The sequence below is a fragment of the Solanum verrucosum genome, unplaced genomic scaffold (genome assembly GCF_900185275.1).
Source record: "Solanum verrucosum unplaced genomic scaffold, falcon-dt-bn FXZP01000222.1, whole genome shotgun sequence".
NCBI classification, from domain to species: Eukaryota; Viridiplantae; Streptophyta; class Magnoliopsida; order Solanales; family Solanaceae; genus Solanum; species Solanum verrucosum.
Genome location: NW_026020027.1, coordinates 794,724 through 810,228, shown reverse-complemented (window position 1 = coordinate 810,228; position 15,505 = coordinate 794,724). Strand labels below are relative to the sequence as shown.

Sequence of the window (15,505 nt, the reverse complement as noted above, 5' to 3'; positions counted from 1 at the left end):
CCACATTTGGGATGGATCCTCGAATTTCAGGGCAAATGGAATTTATGGTCCATGTGTGAATGTCCTATTCCTGAAGGCAAAAATTTGTCAAAGATGCAAATGGTCTAAAAGAGTTATATGAATGTAAGACAACATTGTACATTTCTACGACAGAGACAAAGCCATTTCAACAACACACTTGATACATCCTCAAGGAGAAGATACAACATATACTACATAAATAGTCATGTACCCAAAAAGGTGAACGAATGCAGTTGATATTCACTTCCACTGTCCCATTCACAAGGATCACAAAAAGAAAGACAACTCAGGTGAAGGGGTAAAGGAAAACATCCTTTCACCAAAACATTCAAACAGAGATGGCAACAACCGCACAGCATCCAGATCTTCCTTCCAGGCCTGATCAAGAGGAACCGATGTTTTTTGACCTTGACCAGCAGTCATATCCCTTCTACCAATGGTTCTCAGCATATTCTCGTTGTGCTGCAAACCATGTGATGCTGAAGATACACCAGTTTCTGTAACCCTAGGGGTTACAGCATATCCAACAGCTGGTCCTTGTGTGCTTACTGGCAGAGAATTTGCCGTCATTGAACTTATTGGGCCATCTGTCATTAATCTCTTGGGTGGAGGCTGGGTCATCATGTTGTCCAAGCTTGCTTTGCGTTTGCCTAGACATTTTCTTTTTGTAAGTGTTTGTCGAGACAAAATCAAGAGGCAATGATAGAAGTGATACATTCAAAGATGAAATGATAAATATTGCAGAAGACATGTAAGTTGAAGCTGTGAGAAAAATTGGAGAAGAATATTATTGAATTGTGTATCTACATTATTACATGGAGACCCTATTATAGACACTAAAATACAATCCTTCTATTACTATTACTATTCTTATTCCTATTTCTATTTAAGTAAGATTGTATATAGCATTACTATTCTAACACTCCCCCTTAAGCTGGTGCATACAAGTCATATGCACCTAGCTTTTTACAAATGTAATTAATATGAGGACAAATGAAGTGCTTGGTGAAATATCCGCAAGTTGAACACTAGACTTCACAAAATTAATAGTCAATCTCAATGTGCTTAGTCTTCTCATGCAATATTGGATTTGATGCAAAATGGCAATAAAACACAAAGTGATTAATTCCTAAATTACAGTGTTGAACTTCCTAAACCAAGTTTCAAAAGATTGTTTCGGACCATAGAGTGACTTACACAATCAACATACAAGGCTACTAAACTCCCCTGAGCAACAAAATTAGGTGGGTCCTCCATATAGACTTCTTTACCGTGCACAGTCGCCAAAAAGTGCTCAAAATCTAGTATAAATATATGGATCTGGAATCAATAGATTATTCGATATTAAACAAGAAAAAGTAACTGAAAAATGGACCAAAACATGTTCATGCGACGGAGTATTAGATTTGATGACTGAAAGTGGTCACAATCTAAGAAATAAAAGTACATGGGTAAGGTCGGAATGATGACACGATCCTACTGAGAAAGACAATTATATGGGTAGGATCGGAATAATGGCACGACCTACTGAGAAAGAGAATTATATGTGTAGGGTCAGAATGATGGCACGAACCTACTGAAAAATAAAAATTGTTAGAGTCAGATTGACAACATAACCCTACTGAAAAAGAGAAATTATATGGGTAGGATCGGAATGATGGCACGACCTACCCAAATAACAAAGTAGTCACCGGAAAAATGATGCTACGCAAATTAGATATAAGAAGGTAGTCACCAAAAAGATGGCATGGTGCTACACAAATTGGATATGAAAAAGTAGTCACCGAAATAATGGCACGATGCTACACAAATTGGATATGAGAAAGTAGACACCGAAATGATGGCACAGTGCTACACAAATTATATATGACAAAATAGTCATATGAAAGATATACGGTGACCCAACTTTTGCTAACATAATCATTGGCCAGACAGGCGGTATATATGGGTAATAGCCACCCGCCGGCAGTGAAAGCTCATTGATTTTCTACCAAGATCGTAGAGGCTCTGATATCATGTGAAAAATATTGGAAAAGAATATTATTGAATTGTGCATCTACATTATTAGATATAGAGACCCTATTATAGACACTACAATACAATCATTGACCAAGTAGGAAACTATATACTATTCCTATTCCTATTCCTATTTCAAGTCGAATTGTATATACCTATTCATATTCTAACCGAAGCATTTGGACAAAGAAGACGGACAAAGAAGACATCCACGGAAAAGGATTCTCGACTTTTAACTTAAATGACAGACCACACAAAACTAGCTGGACAAACATATATAACAAGACTCGTGAATTCTAATAGATCATATAAAGAGCAACTGGCCTCCAACATTTAGCATTAAATTGCTCCACATTATTCTGCAAGGAGAAGCCGCAATATATAATCCACAAAGAAAAATGAGAATAATTTAGGAAATCTGTCATACAGATCATATCTATCTAGAACCATTTCAATATTGACTGACACTCCAAGAGGCAGAACATATTTAATAAACAACATACAGAAAAGTTCACAAGGAAAAAGAATTACAAGTTCTAGTTATAGATTCCTCTATGGGAAAGAATAGAATAAGTAAAGCAAAGACCAGGACATACTCGACAATGTAGTTGAGACTTTCCATTTACTCTTCAGGAATGTGCGAGTGGATGGAGATAGTGAAGCTGGAAGCAACTTGAAGCGCTCGTAGATGCATAAACCAGCAGCACACTGCAAAACCCATTACATAATTTAGGAGACTAATTGCAGTAATGCCAAAATATCTAACAATAAAAGTTAGAGAAGTCACATTTCACTGTGTTCAATATCACATTGAAATGATTGGACAAAATAATGAAGAAAGACACATTAAACATTCAAGACAACTGACCATCAAGGCTCCATATACACGCCAAGCTTCAAACCTCTTCATTTCATTTTTTTGCTTCTCGGGCTGCATTTCGGGTTCCAGTAATTGCAAATAAGCCTCAAGATTTGGCAGCACAAGTAGGCGAACCTATACATACAAAATTAGAATATATCACCAATTGTTGCTTACAGTTCAAAATTTAGTAGCAGCAAATAAGATGGAAAGGAAGAACAGGGAGAACAAGGAAATACCACACCAGGTCCAAGAGCTGCAAGTCCTTGAATTGCTCCATAATGTTGTGGCAGCGCCTTAGTTGGATCCAGAAAAGCATGCAGCAAAGTACTGGTGACACGTGACTGGAGATTGTGGTACACACGACCATATCTGCACAGGTTTTACTTGTGAACAAGACAGCACCAGTTGATAAAGATGGAATTATTACCAATATCATGGAACTGAAAAATAAGTTCAATAGTCTATAAAGCACAAAACAGAAAAACATGTGTTGGAATTGCCAACAACTATACAGAACATGCACTAGCAAACAACCACCTTCTCATGGGGGCAGCAACAAGGAAAAGGGAGAAAAGCCCAACATGTAACAGGATAAATTCAGTTGGAGTTAATAGCTTGATCAACATAGAAGCAACAGCATATGAAGCAGATGCATTCTTTCTGTAGCTTCCAAATGTGAGAACTGAGTGATCCTTACCTCTTGCATATTAAAGCAACCAACGTTGCTGAGAAGTCCCTAAGTTCCCAATGATTGTCAGATAATCTGTTTCCCAACCTTCTTGCAACAAGGCATGTCATTATAGAAGGCATCAACTGGTGCAGCTGGAGATAAACTCGGCAAAATAACTAAATTATTCGAAAAAAGAATAAAAAGTCGCATGGAGGAGAAAATTATCAGATAAACCATGGGAAAATTAGACAACACCATGAATCGAAACTGCATGGTTGAAGCCAAAGCCTAGTTATCCATTATGTATATAACACTGCTTTAATGAACAAAATAAACTAACACAGCTATTCAAATTAAATGAATTACTAATGCAATTAAACCCTCTCTTTTCTCAACAGATATGTACTCCCCCCTTTTCCACTGTCATTTTTAAGTGATTTCAAAAACAATAAAGTTTAACCAGTTCAATCATCAACAGAAAATTTTATACATTATCCTAAACCTACTTTCTAGAGTAAGAAGTATGTTACACCAAGACATCAGCAATAGACTCACATATGGTTCAATATGTATTTGTGTATTCTGGAGAAGGCTCCAGAGTAGCCGCATCAAAGCGAAAAGGAGAGGAAAATTGTTCAAATTCCGAGAAACCTGACATGTAACAGACTATCATTAGATCATTTGTCCATCACCCACAAATGTTGCATGAACTGCATTTAAATCGGCTACAATTACCTCATCAGAAATGAAATATGTAAAGTAAGGAACTACTGGATGAATCCCTGAGTCTGTTGCTAAGCTTCGTAGAGCTTCTTTAAAGAGAAGGGGATTAGATCTATCTACAGTAAGCTCTTTAATTTTTTCATAATAGAGCTGCAAAAAAAAAGAGCAATGATGCATAAGGATAAACATGGGCAAAAAGGATACAAACATTTTGGTACAATTATACCTGAAGCTCACGCGATAGGACATGCTTAACAGGTACTTTAATATCAACAGGAACTCCATCCTCCTTATACTCGGTATTTCTAGTATCAGACGGCATCGCTAAGGCTGTGATAAATTAATCTGTTAGTCTGGAATATTGAAAATAAATACAAATTTTAACTAGTACTAATACTACAAGAATACGCCTCATTTCGTAGCAGTTGTGGGGAAAAGAAAATTATTCAAGGGAGGAGGCAAACTAAGAGAATGGGAATCAGTAGGAAAGAACACTACGCATGACCAAAAAAATCAGATGGCTAGGGTAAAATCAAATACTAAAACATGCGGACAAGCTAATTGCAGTTAAGGTTGTAACAAGATATGGACCTTCAGGCAGAGGGTTTTCAGGAATAGCAGGTTGTACTCCTTCTATAGCTAACCAATGGGCAACAACAGCAGCATCTAGCGGTGCTTTCGGCAAAGGAGCTTCGATCACCTAAACCACAAAACGCAACAACTTACCATGAACATCACTTCAATAAATTCACAAACTAAATCTGATAAAACCTCATATATCAAAGTTTCTTTACATCTTTGAATTCTACATCCTTCTCTTCAATGTAGAACAAATCTTTATGTCCAGCCGCTCTCCTGAACCTTAACGGATCCCCTGAAGCAAAGCCATATATTGGCTGCCCAACACAACACAGACATAAAAGAACAATCAATTACACCACAATTTCAAACTTAGATAAATCAGCTATAGCCTATGTTGTTTGGACTCTCCAAAAATATTGCTGCCCCCAAGTTGACTCCTCCAAAAATGCACTATCTTTGGAGGATCCAACACACAATCATCAACACTTTCAAAGATTCCGAGCAACATAGACTAGTATAAAACAGAAGAGGTACCTCTACACCTCTCAAGCTAAGTGCAGCATCCACATCATCCGTAGATAACGTAGTTCTCTTCGAATGATGCATACATTTAATAGCTTCCTACAGTATCATACAAAAAATTATGCAAATTACATGCGCGATAACCTTAAAAAAAAAAAAAAAAAAAAAGGTCAAAACTTCGCCACGCTTATGTTCCAAAAGTAATCTCGAAGATCAAACCATCCATATTTTGTTATTCCAAAAGAAATGTGTGTTTTTGTTTGTATAAACAGACTATGTGTGTAAAAGGAGTTACCTGCATAATCTCTCGAATGCGGTATTCGACATCGACGGCGAGAGCAGGCAAGACATCTGGTGATAAATTGCTTACACCTATACTTTGTGATATCACTTCTATTGTCTCTTTCGGTACTATACTCATCTTTCTACTAGCTCCGGTTACTCTAGGTTAAATCCAGCTGTGAACTCAGAAATTCGGCGATTTCGGTCAGTTTTTCAGGCGAGGAGTAACTGCTAGCACAGCTACGTCTCAGGAACTCTGAAGCGGCGGACGACGGCGGCGATGGAATGGAGAGATTAAAAACCTAAGCTGAGTGTAGAGAGAGAAAATTGTAAGAAAGCGTAAACGCTACAATGCTCAGTCTCGCCGAGGACACTACAGTGACCCGACGGGTCGTTGCAATCGGGTCAAGTGGTACGATAGAGGCTTGGAGCACCAATATTTAAAACCTAGACAAAATTTACAACCTGTATAACTTTCGTTTACATGAGGTAGAGTCAGGTAGGATAATTATGTTCAGTGAAAAATTACATTAATTATATAATAATAAAATTAAATTTTAGCTATATATAATAAATTTTGAACTTCATTTGGATTCTTTGTGCGTTTACTTTCTCTTATTTGAACTCATTTAATGAAAATCCGACATTATATGTGAATAAAGCATAATCATTATTTTCTTTAGTGAATATAGATACCTACAAAATGAAATCTACGACTTAAATAGTACACGTAAACTTGGCTACTTGATGCAAATTGTACTCGTACAACAGTGGGTTGACCCAGATGGGCTGAACCCGCACCAGCCCAAACAATTGTATCATATTTATCGTTAGAAATTTACATATATCTTACTAGTTTAAAAGTTAATTTCTTAAATATACTTTAGTTTGCAATATTACTTATTTTATCTTTATCATATTCTAGTGTGTCCAGATACGGGTTGTGAATTAAAATTAATTTTAACAACAACCAATAAGACGTGTCACGTAATAATTAAATTTATTATTTTTATTTTCAAAGTACACCGTTAAAATTAGGGGCAATTTAGATCCCATACATTGAAGTCAAGGCTAATTTAGAGCCAAAAGGTTAACGATAGGTATATTTGTACCAAATTCGATAATTCAATGGCATTTTAGACTCTTTCATAATTAATATTATATATTTAATAAAATTAGTCATGATCAAAAGAACACAACCACATTCCATATTATACACCTAAAGGGTGCGGAAAAACCAAAATAGATATGAATGGAAGATGCCTCTGGAGCTCCTTGAAAAGGATTAAATTGAATCCTCCTTCATTGGAAAATCATAGTGCACAAATAGGGTAAAAACAAGTATTTTTGGTTATATGTGAACTGTTGAATCCCTTTTGACATAAGAAAATATTGTAGTGGTAAATAGGATGCAAAAGTCGCCTTCGAGTCACAAGTTCAAATCCTACTTGTGATCAGTATTATTTGAATCTCTTTGTATAAATTTCTGGCTTCGTCACTGCAGATATAACTCGGTACTCTATGTACCTAGTTACTCGTATGGATTCTTGAAATTTTTGAGAAGTTCAGGGATGTCATAACCAAGCATGTCATCAACAGCTTGTATCAACTTGGGTTTCAATTTCTCAAACTTGTCAATGTTATAACCACTCAGAATTTCTCTAAAATGTTCAACATCTGGAAAATCCCCAGCTGGTAGATGGTGTTCTTTTTGAATCTGTTTGGAAGAATGATAACATTAAAGACATAGATTAATGTTGCTCGTACTCTCCAAAAATGTTATTGCACCTATGTCAGATCCTTCAAAAATGCACTAGTTTTGGATCCAGACATTTTTGAAGAGTCTGAGCAACGTACTAATAAGTTCATATAGAGTTAATGAATAAGGGATGACATATACCTTTACGAATTCATCAGCCAAGTTATCGATCAGTCTTTTCTGCGTCTTAGATTTGCCCATCATAGCGGGCATCTCCTTTTTCAGGTGACTTATGATATAAGCATGTACCTTTGCAGCTCTAGCACGTTTTACGAATTCATTTATCTGTATGCAACAAAACCTGACTTTCATCCTTTGTTTAATGTAAAATCAGAAGCATAGTTTACAACAATAATTGCGCCTCAGTTCCAAATAAGTTGGGATCAGCTATATAAACCTCACTGACCGCAAGCTCAACTCAAATCGGAAGCATAGTTTATGAGCAAAAAAATATTTTAGGATCACATTCAGAGATTGTGAACTTACACGGCGATCACAAGCCTTTTTGGGTATGTTTTTCAGGTCTGTAAGGAGATCATCTTGCTCCTTCTCGAAAAGTTCTTTCCCCAAAGGCCCTGTGAGATCCTCATTTATAGGACTGTCATTAAATGATCTGTAAAAGCCAAAACATCCACAGAGTTTATGCAAAACGTTGAACTCCAAAAAGAAAAGAATTTTTCGTCTTATTTTCCATATAAAAATGAAACATTTTGGATGACTGACTTCATGATCCTGAAGTCAAATAGACATAACTATGAAATGCACATTGCACTACTAAATTTGGAGACTTTATTGAAGAGTAAATTGATGTTGGGCCTAACCCAATCCCGAGGGGAGGATTGTCCAAGACTATATAATGAGACCAAATGATCCTTAAACCGACTAATGTGGGATACCCCATGGACAATACAAGAAGGGTAGGCCTGACTCTGCTACCATGTAAAGAAACGGATTTTTGACCTAACTCAACTCCAAAAGGTTAGCTCATGAGGGGAAGATTGTCCAAGACGATATAAGGAGACCAAATGACCCTTAAACCGACCGATGTGGGACTCCAACGCTCACATTATCTCCCATCGAAATCAATCATGTTTTAATTGAAAATATAGAGATCATACCCGATGTAGACACGTGATACTTCAGGGGTATTCTGAACTTTCCCTAAAGACCACATCAAAGCTCCATAAACCCTCATAAGCTGCAATGGGGACCAATTAAGAAAACAAAATTTTAGTAGTCTATAAAGAGGTTGTGAACATGAACGAAAAAAAGAAAATAATATGCCTTACTTGTTGGGTATCAACTTTGTCAGCTTTGTTCAATACCACACGAATCTTATCGTCGTGTCCTTGAAGAGATGCAATCACACGTTTGAATTCATCGCTAATATCAAGTTTGTGAGGATCAAATAAAAGCAGAATGAGATCACATTTAGCAGCAAACCAGGATGTCACCCCCGTAAATTCATAGCTCCTCTGTGTTCGTTGCTTTTCCCCTGATAACACTCCGGGTGTATCGACAAATGTGATATTCTCTAACAGCTTTTTCAACATGAAAGGGAAGGAAATCATTCAGTTTCTATATAAAAAAAAATTGTTTTCAGATACAGTACGATTGACAAAGAGTCATACTCACAGGATGAGGCATTTGAGAACATTCAAACTTTGACAAAAACGCCGTTCCAAAAGTTGTCAAACCACTAAATGGCATATCTGCTTGAACAGCAATTGTGTTCCCTGGGATACTTCTTTCATCAGGTCCATTCTGTATAATACACAGTGTAACTTATGAGTCCACGTGAACCCAATATTTTTTTCCCAAATCATGTATACGTACTAAGAAATCCACTAAATATCTATAAATATTTGATGGTGAACTCAATTATAACAGTATATTAACTTGAGGTCCATGTAGGAACGCATAAACTTCAAGTCCTGAATCTGCCTCTGGTTAAAGTGAACGACTGCCAAACAAATGATTTAGTTCTTTTAATTATAGTAAATATAGTAGTCTTGTTATAGAATCATAAAACATCGTCTAAAGTAAACGGCTACTATTTCTGGGACAACTTTTAACAAAAAACTTTGAACTTCAGTACAGTACAAGTTTTCTTCTACTCGGCACCATACCAAGAAAGATAATAAGTGAGTGAACACAGTAGTCAGTACAAATCAGATAAGTACAAGTACCATGATGACAACAAATCTGTCTGTTGTAGGCTCCGGTCCAATATGAGCACCTATGGACATAAAAGAATCACAAAATGTCAACAGATAAATGCACATAAAAGGGCGGCCCGAAGCACTAAGCTCCCGGTATGCACTGGGTCCAAGAAAGAGCCGGACTACAAGGGCCTATTGTATGCGGCCTTACCTTGCATTTCTACAAGAGGCTGTTTTTATGGCTCGAAACCGGAACCTACCAGTTATGCCAAGAATCATTTTTGCTAACCTGGATAGCTAGATCTGAGTAAATGCTTAATGAAGGTTGTTTTGCCAGTGGAGTATTGACCCAAAAGCATCACCATTGGTTTGGCATCAAAATCACTATTTGCCTACCAAACATAGAAGAATTAAGAAGTTAATTCATCTATATGCATCACCGTCATCATGATACCAATAACGGAATTTAAGATATTTTCCTATTTGTTTAATAAGCATAGCTAAACTGAAATGCTACACATACCAATAAAGGAGACACAAAATCACTGTAGTGATATGCAACTTCCAGTGGCTTTAGTTTTTTGGCGTACAATTTCTTCAGTCCATCGATTATTGATGTGACATAGTTTGAAGGGACCTGAAAGGCAAATGAAAAGGACCAAGCATCACTCCAGGAGCAAAACAAAAATACATGTCAATGGAATGCTAAATGATGTGTTCGGGACAGTTTGGGAAAAGGACATTTCCATGCAATAATTTCAACAGATAGCTTATGATATCAAAGCAAAGAACAGTTTTCATTGACAGACGAGGACCACGATAATTTTTCACAAGTTAGCTTCATAGGGAGTACATGCCGTCATATTTAAATTGTAATTATCAAATGAAGTCCCACTTGTACACTGTGAAAGTTATATAGAATATAATTATAGTTTATAAGTTTGTCGATCATCTTAAGACATTGCCTAACAGAAGTTTGTCACGTAGTTTGGAATGAAGATGGTGTAGAAAGGTACTCCTTCTAGAAAAGGATACCGCATATACAGCTAAAATATGAAACCATTGCCTCTAATGCAAAACAAACAGAATCATTTGAACAAAGTTAATCTTCGGAAGTTACAACAGACGAGCATCTGAAAAGTGCATTACTTAAGCAAGAACACGCAATATTTGAGAGTTTATAGGACACAGAGATAAAATGAGAGAAGATTCTTGAGATGGTTTGGCCACATCCTATTTTGAACTGTAGACGCACTTGTCATGTGAAACTAAGGTGATTGAAGGTGTTAAGATAGGACGAGTAAATCTAAAATCACGAGGAAGAAAGTTGTCTCAAAAATCTTAGTCTCTTGAAATTCATGCAGATTAAATGCAAAATCAGCACGATAGAAGAAATAGATTCATATTGGTGGTACCACACTCACCTTCTTTGCAGATTTTGACGATGAAAACCAATTAGCACGGGAAGATAGCGTAAGACTGCCTGCTTCGCAATTCAATTAGTTAGATGCAGAGACTCCATTCACTCCCCCTTCCCAATTTCCCAAGAATGTAAACAAATAAAAATAGAAATCTTATTGTATTTACTGAAGTAACATTACCATTACTGTCAGGTACCCATTTGGCCACGCGCTTCTTCTTCTGTAAAACATTTGAAGTAACAGTTAAGCAATAGATAGTAAAAGAAAAAAATGAATCTAGCTGGCATACTTACAGCGAGAAGTCCGTCCAGACCTTCCATTGTAGGTGGCTGTAAATTCTCGAAGTCAACTGCATTGGATTGAAATTGTTCTAATTATAAGACCAGTATAAGATAACAAATTCTGCTTGCTAAAGAAAGCCAATACATGCCATAACGAACAATCAACAAATTTCAGATTAAAAATTAACCACATTCGCCAGAAGGTGCAATTTTAGCACGCATTGAGGATAAAATAAGAGAAAGTCGTTTGAGACAGTTTTGGTCATATCATGTGTCGACCTACCGATGTACTGGCCTGTAGGTAAACTATGGTGAGTGAAGGCATTGAAGGGGGACTGGTAGACCAAAATCACATGAAAGATCTAAATGCACAAAGGAAGAAAAACATGTTGGGAACTGGCTTTAGTCTATTAGAGAACTTCAAATATTATCATTACTATTAATTACATATTTACATATTTTTCACTTTTTACTTCTATTTGGTACGATATTATCATGAGTTGAGCTTAAATGGAGAAGTGAGGACTCATATAGCCGATCACAACTTATTCGGAACAGAGCTGTAGTTATTTTGTAGTAGCAGTCATGTGACAACTAACATTACTAGTATACTGTTTGGTTATAGTTGAAGCTACATATCTTACCGTCAGCATTTGAGAAATCACTCATCACAGCATGGCCAGCTTGAGCCAAAGAGACCAACTACATAGTGAAATGCAAAGAATGATCTGCAGTGTATAGGGAAGCAAATTAACTATTAAAGGTGAATGAGAGTCCACAGAAAGATCTAATACCTGCATTGCAGTTATAAACTCTTTAAAACCAAGATATCCTTGCCGTTTGGAATCTGCAATTGCCCACACCTTCGGAAAAACATAAAAGTAAAACGATTTGATTAGACATAGGTATTAAATGAATAAAAAGGTACAGTAATAGTGCATCAGCTTCATAGTCGTAACAAAAGGTCATATATAAGTCAAAAACAACTATTAGGCTACACATAATCAAATGATATTTAGCCTGGCGTGCTGTAACAATCTCTCAAATAAATAAAAGGTCAGCCTCAAAACAAACCTAAGAAGAATTTTTCGTGCAAGTCATCTCGAGGCTTTCAAATACATCCAAGCAGTTGATATCCTATTGAAAGATAGAAAACATAGAATCGCGAAATTTAATTTTAGCAGGCAAACGAGAGAAGGACTCATTTCAGAACCAAATATTGCTAGAGGCTATTTCCACGGCTTGAACCCTTGACCTCCTACTCACAGGTTATGGCCTTGGAGATAGCCTCTCATTTCGACAACATAGTTGGTCCAGCGGGAGCTTAGTGCATTGAGTTGTCTTTTTTTTTAGGTGCAAACAGAGGAGAGAAGGGCTACTAATGAGTTACCATACTTAGATGCTGGAAAGTGATAATATGACATGCATTTGGCTAATTATGATCCAACTGGCAAAGAAACTCTGTTAAGAGGAGGACAAAAGCCTATGGGTTGGGGATTAGCATATCACATAAACGAAAAGCAGTTACGTTCCAAGATTGTTGTCAGCATATCAGTTACGGGAACGAAGCTATTGCCTCAATACAATGAACAGTACACTAGTTCAACAACAGACTATACAACATGAAGACCAACTAGTTAAGGTCATAAAAATGATTCAAGATGGAAAATTATTGAACAACCAATAATCATTTAGAACACATTAAAAATAACCTAAATGATATCTTGAGGAAGCTGCGGAGCCAGAATTTTGGTTACCACCCTAATACGGAGTTATAGAAGTGCAACGATTAATAGTACTAAAAATATTACAAAGAAACACCAAAGAAGTGAAGGGCTTGTTTGAAAAGAATTATGCACAGAAAGAAGAACCTGCTTGAGATCTTCACGAGGCAAGTTTGACATTGCAAGGAAACTGGTGGCATCCTTTCCTATGAGACGTCCATCTCCATCTGTGATACCATTAAATTCAACAAATGTTAAACTTGAAGCATTTAAAACTCATAATTTAAAATACACTGTGTTTCAATTCTAAAAAACTCTTGAAAGTTGAACCATTTAAATTTAAATTATGGATTCAAATCCACAATCACATATTTAAATAAGAAGAATGATGAATCACACGTGCGAGAGAGAGAGAGAACAAACCCGAATCAGCAGAACTAAACCATTCTTGATAAATCTTCTCGTTCCTTTTGGAGCAACGATTGATGGGATAAGTATCAAACTCCATTCTTCACTGAAGCCAAGTTGATTGTTATGCTTTTGAACAAGCTAGCACATTTTCATTTTTTTAAGGGAAGATCCAACTTAGTTTGTCCTACCATTGCTGAAAATTACATAATTAAGTTTTTTTTTTTAAAAATGCATCATGGATCACATAGTTAAGAGAATGAGTTTAACTAATATATCGAAGATGATAAAAAGAAATGCCTACATTATTTGGTTATATTACAATGGATATATGTTTGCGACTTGATAGCTAGTGTAAAAGTTTTTTACGTTATCGAGGTGTATAAGTTAAACTCTAATCGAATATGGTATAACAGCAAGCAAAAGTCTTTTGTTAAAGTCACATCATTGTCCATAAAAAGAAAATCCATGTATCCATGAAACAAACTATGCAAATACACTATCAGGACAAAAAAATGTAAACTATAAAAAACATACTTTTTCTAAAGAATATCAAAATCAAATGTGATTAAGTAGATAAATAATGAATTTAAGTAATAGAATGACAATTCAATATTAGATCAATAGAAGGTGTTAGTTGAATAGCTTTTCTGAAATGTAGATTGAAGGGTATAAAAATAATTTACTCTTTTGGAAAACACGTTTGGCCATAAAATTCTGAACTTCAACTTGAAGTTGAATTCCAGAATTTTCTAGACTTTAAAAAACAACAAAAAGGTGTTTCCACCTTTTTCCTCCAAATTACTTACAAAAAGTCAAAAACAACTCTAATTTGTATTCATGGTCAAACCAATTTTCAAATATCATTTTTCACTTTGAAAACAAAAACTTTTTTTTTTTCAAATTTCACAATGAATCAAATAAAGTAAAAAATTATTCTTGGAAAAAGTGAATAATTTTCACGGTCAAGCGCCCCCTGGTATATTTGTAAGAAAAAATGTAAACAACAATGTATTCAGATTTTTTGATGTTTTGTTTTCATGAATCATAGAAAAACATGGAGAGAAAAATTGGTAAGGATGAAATCATGCATGGATGCATGGAATGAATGAAATCTTTTCATTCTTAACACTACAAAATTCGAGCCCCAGAAATGAAAAAAAAAATCCTAGTAAAAGGCTTTCCTCATGAATGGGCCGGGCCTAACATAGCTCGAATCTAAATTAATTGAGTCAGTGAATTTTGAAAATCAGATGATTAAATAAAAAAATAAATCATCAATACTTACAAAGATGAAGCCTTTAGGGTTTCAATATGAAAGAATTGGGTTGAACTGGCTTATATATATATATTTGTTCTTGCTCTCTAATTTCTCTATGCTTTCTCCTCTTGTATATTTTGTTTTTTGTATCAAATTAATAAGAGGAAAAAGACAGAGTTTATGATGAAAATATGAAGAAATTTTTTTTTAAAATGAGAGAAATCAAATCTGCATGGCTGATCTTACTGGAAGAGATGAAGGCACAAGGAGAAAATAAAGGAGGAAAGAAAAAAAAAAAAACAAAATGAGATAAATTGAGGCCTACCTTAAAATAAAATAAAAATTAAGAAAAGGTAAAAAGATATGGAAAAAAAATAGTTTATGTTTTGTAAAAATTGTATAAATTTTGGGATTAATGATATATATTAATTACTTAAACGAAAGTAAATGTGATAAACTTTGGGATATTTGCATATAAGTTATGTCAATGCTATCTTAATTTTATTTAATTTCAATGTTAACCTATTTGATATGCACTTTGACGTTCAAATAATTTGAATTTAGTATATATAAGACATATTGAAAAGTCCGAAACTTTTTAATTCCTAAAAATCGAACTCGAGACTGCCTTCATCTTCTTTTTTTCATGTTGTCATCATGTGTCCTATTGGAAATATGTCATGGGGTAGAAGTAAATTAAATCATATTAATATACACAAAAACCAGAAGTAACATGACATAACCACATATTTCCTCAAATAACTCCATTGAAGGTGGCATCAGAACTACAATCCATCTTGATAAGTTATTT

At 35.4% G+C, this 15,505-nt stretch overlaps 2 protein-coding genes across 3 annotated transcripts; both read right to left on the bottom strand.

Moving 5' to 3' along the window:
* Positions 1-204: 204 nt before the first annotated feature.
* Positions 205-6,037, bottom strand: LOC125821187 (transcription initiation factor TFIID subunit 6-like). Its single transcript, XM_049500600.1, has 12 exons — positions 5,692-6,037; positions 5,409-5,495; positions 5,087-5,188; positions 4,884-4,992; positions 4,519-4,622; positions 4,305-4,442; positions 4,125-4,220; positions 3,597-3,721; positions 3,136-3,268; positions 2,906-3,031; positions 2,634-2,745; positions 205-671 (listed from the first exon to the last, which is right to left on the bottom strand). Exons 1-12 carry the CDS (start codon positions 5,815-5,817, stop codon positions 289-291), a joined length of 1,641 nt encoding a protein of 546 aa, XP_049356557.1. The 5' UTR covers positions 5,818-6,037; the 3' UTR covers positions 205-288.
* A 1,096-nt stretch (positions 6,038-7,133) lies between these two features.
* LOC125821162 (EH domain-containing protein 1-like) lies at positions 7,134-13,629 on the bottom strand. Of its 2 annotated transcripts, XM_049500573.1 has the most exons (16): positions 13,449-13,629; positions 13,173-13,252; positions 12,096-12,164; positions 11,946-12,003; positions 11,314-11,369; positions 11,201-11,240; positions 11,024-11,082; positions 10,123-10,236; positions 9,889-9,991; positions 9,627-9,676; positions 9,073-9,201; positions 8,727-8,978; positions 8,556-8,635; positions 7,924-8,050; positions 7,579-7,722; positions 7,134-7,395 (listed from the first exon to the last, which is right to left on the bottom strand). In XM_049500573.1, exons 1-16 carry the CDS (start codon positions 13,531-13,533, stop codon positions 7,210-7,212), a joined length of 1,632 nt encoding a protein of 543 aa, XP_049356530.1. In that variant the 5' UTR covers positions 13,534-13,629; the 3' UTR covers positions 7,134-7,209. The 2 variants fall into 2 exon arrangements, with proteins under 2 accessions (XP_049356530.1, XP_049356531.1); XM_049500574.1 differs by lacking the exon at positions 13,449-13,629 and having other exon boundaries at positions 11,946-12,029; positions 13,173-13,253.
* Positions 13,630-15,505: the final 1,876 nt, after the last annotated feature.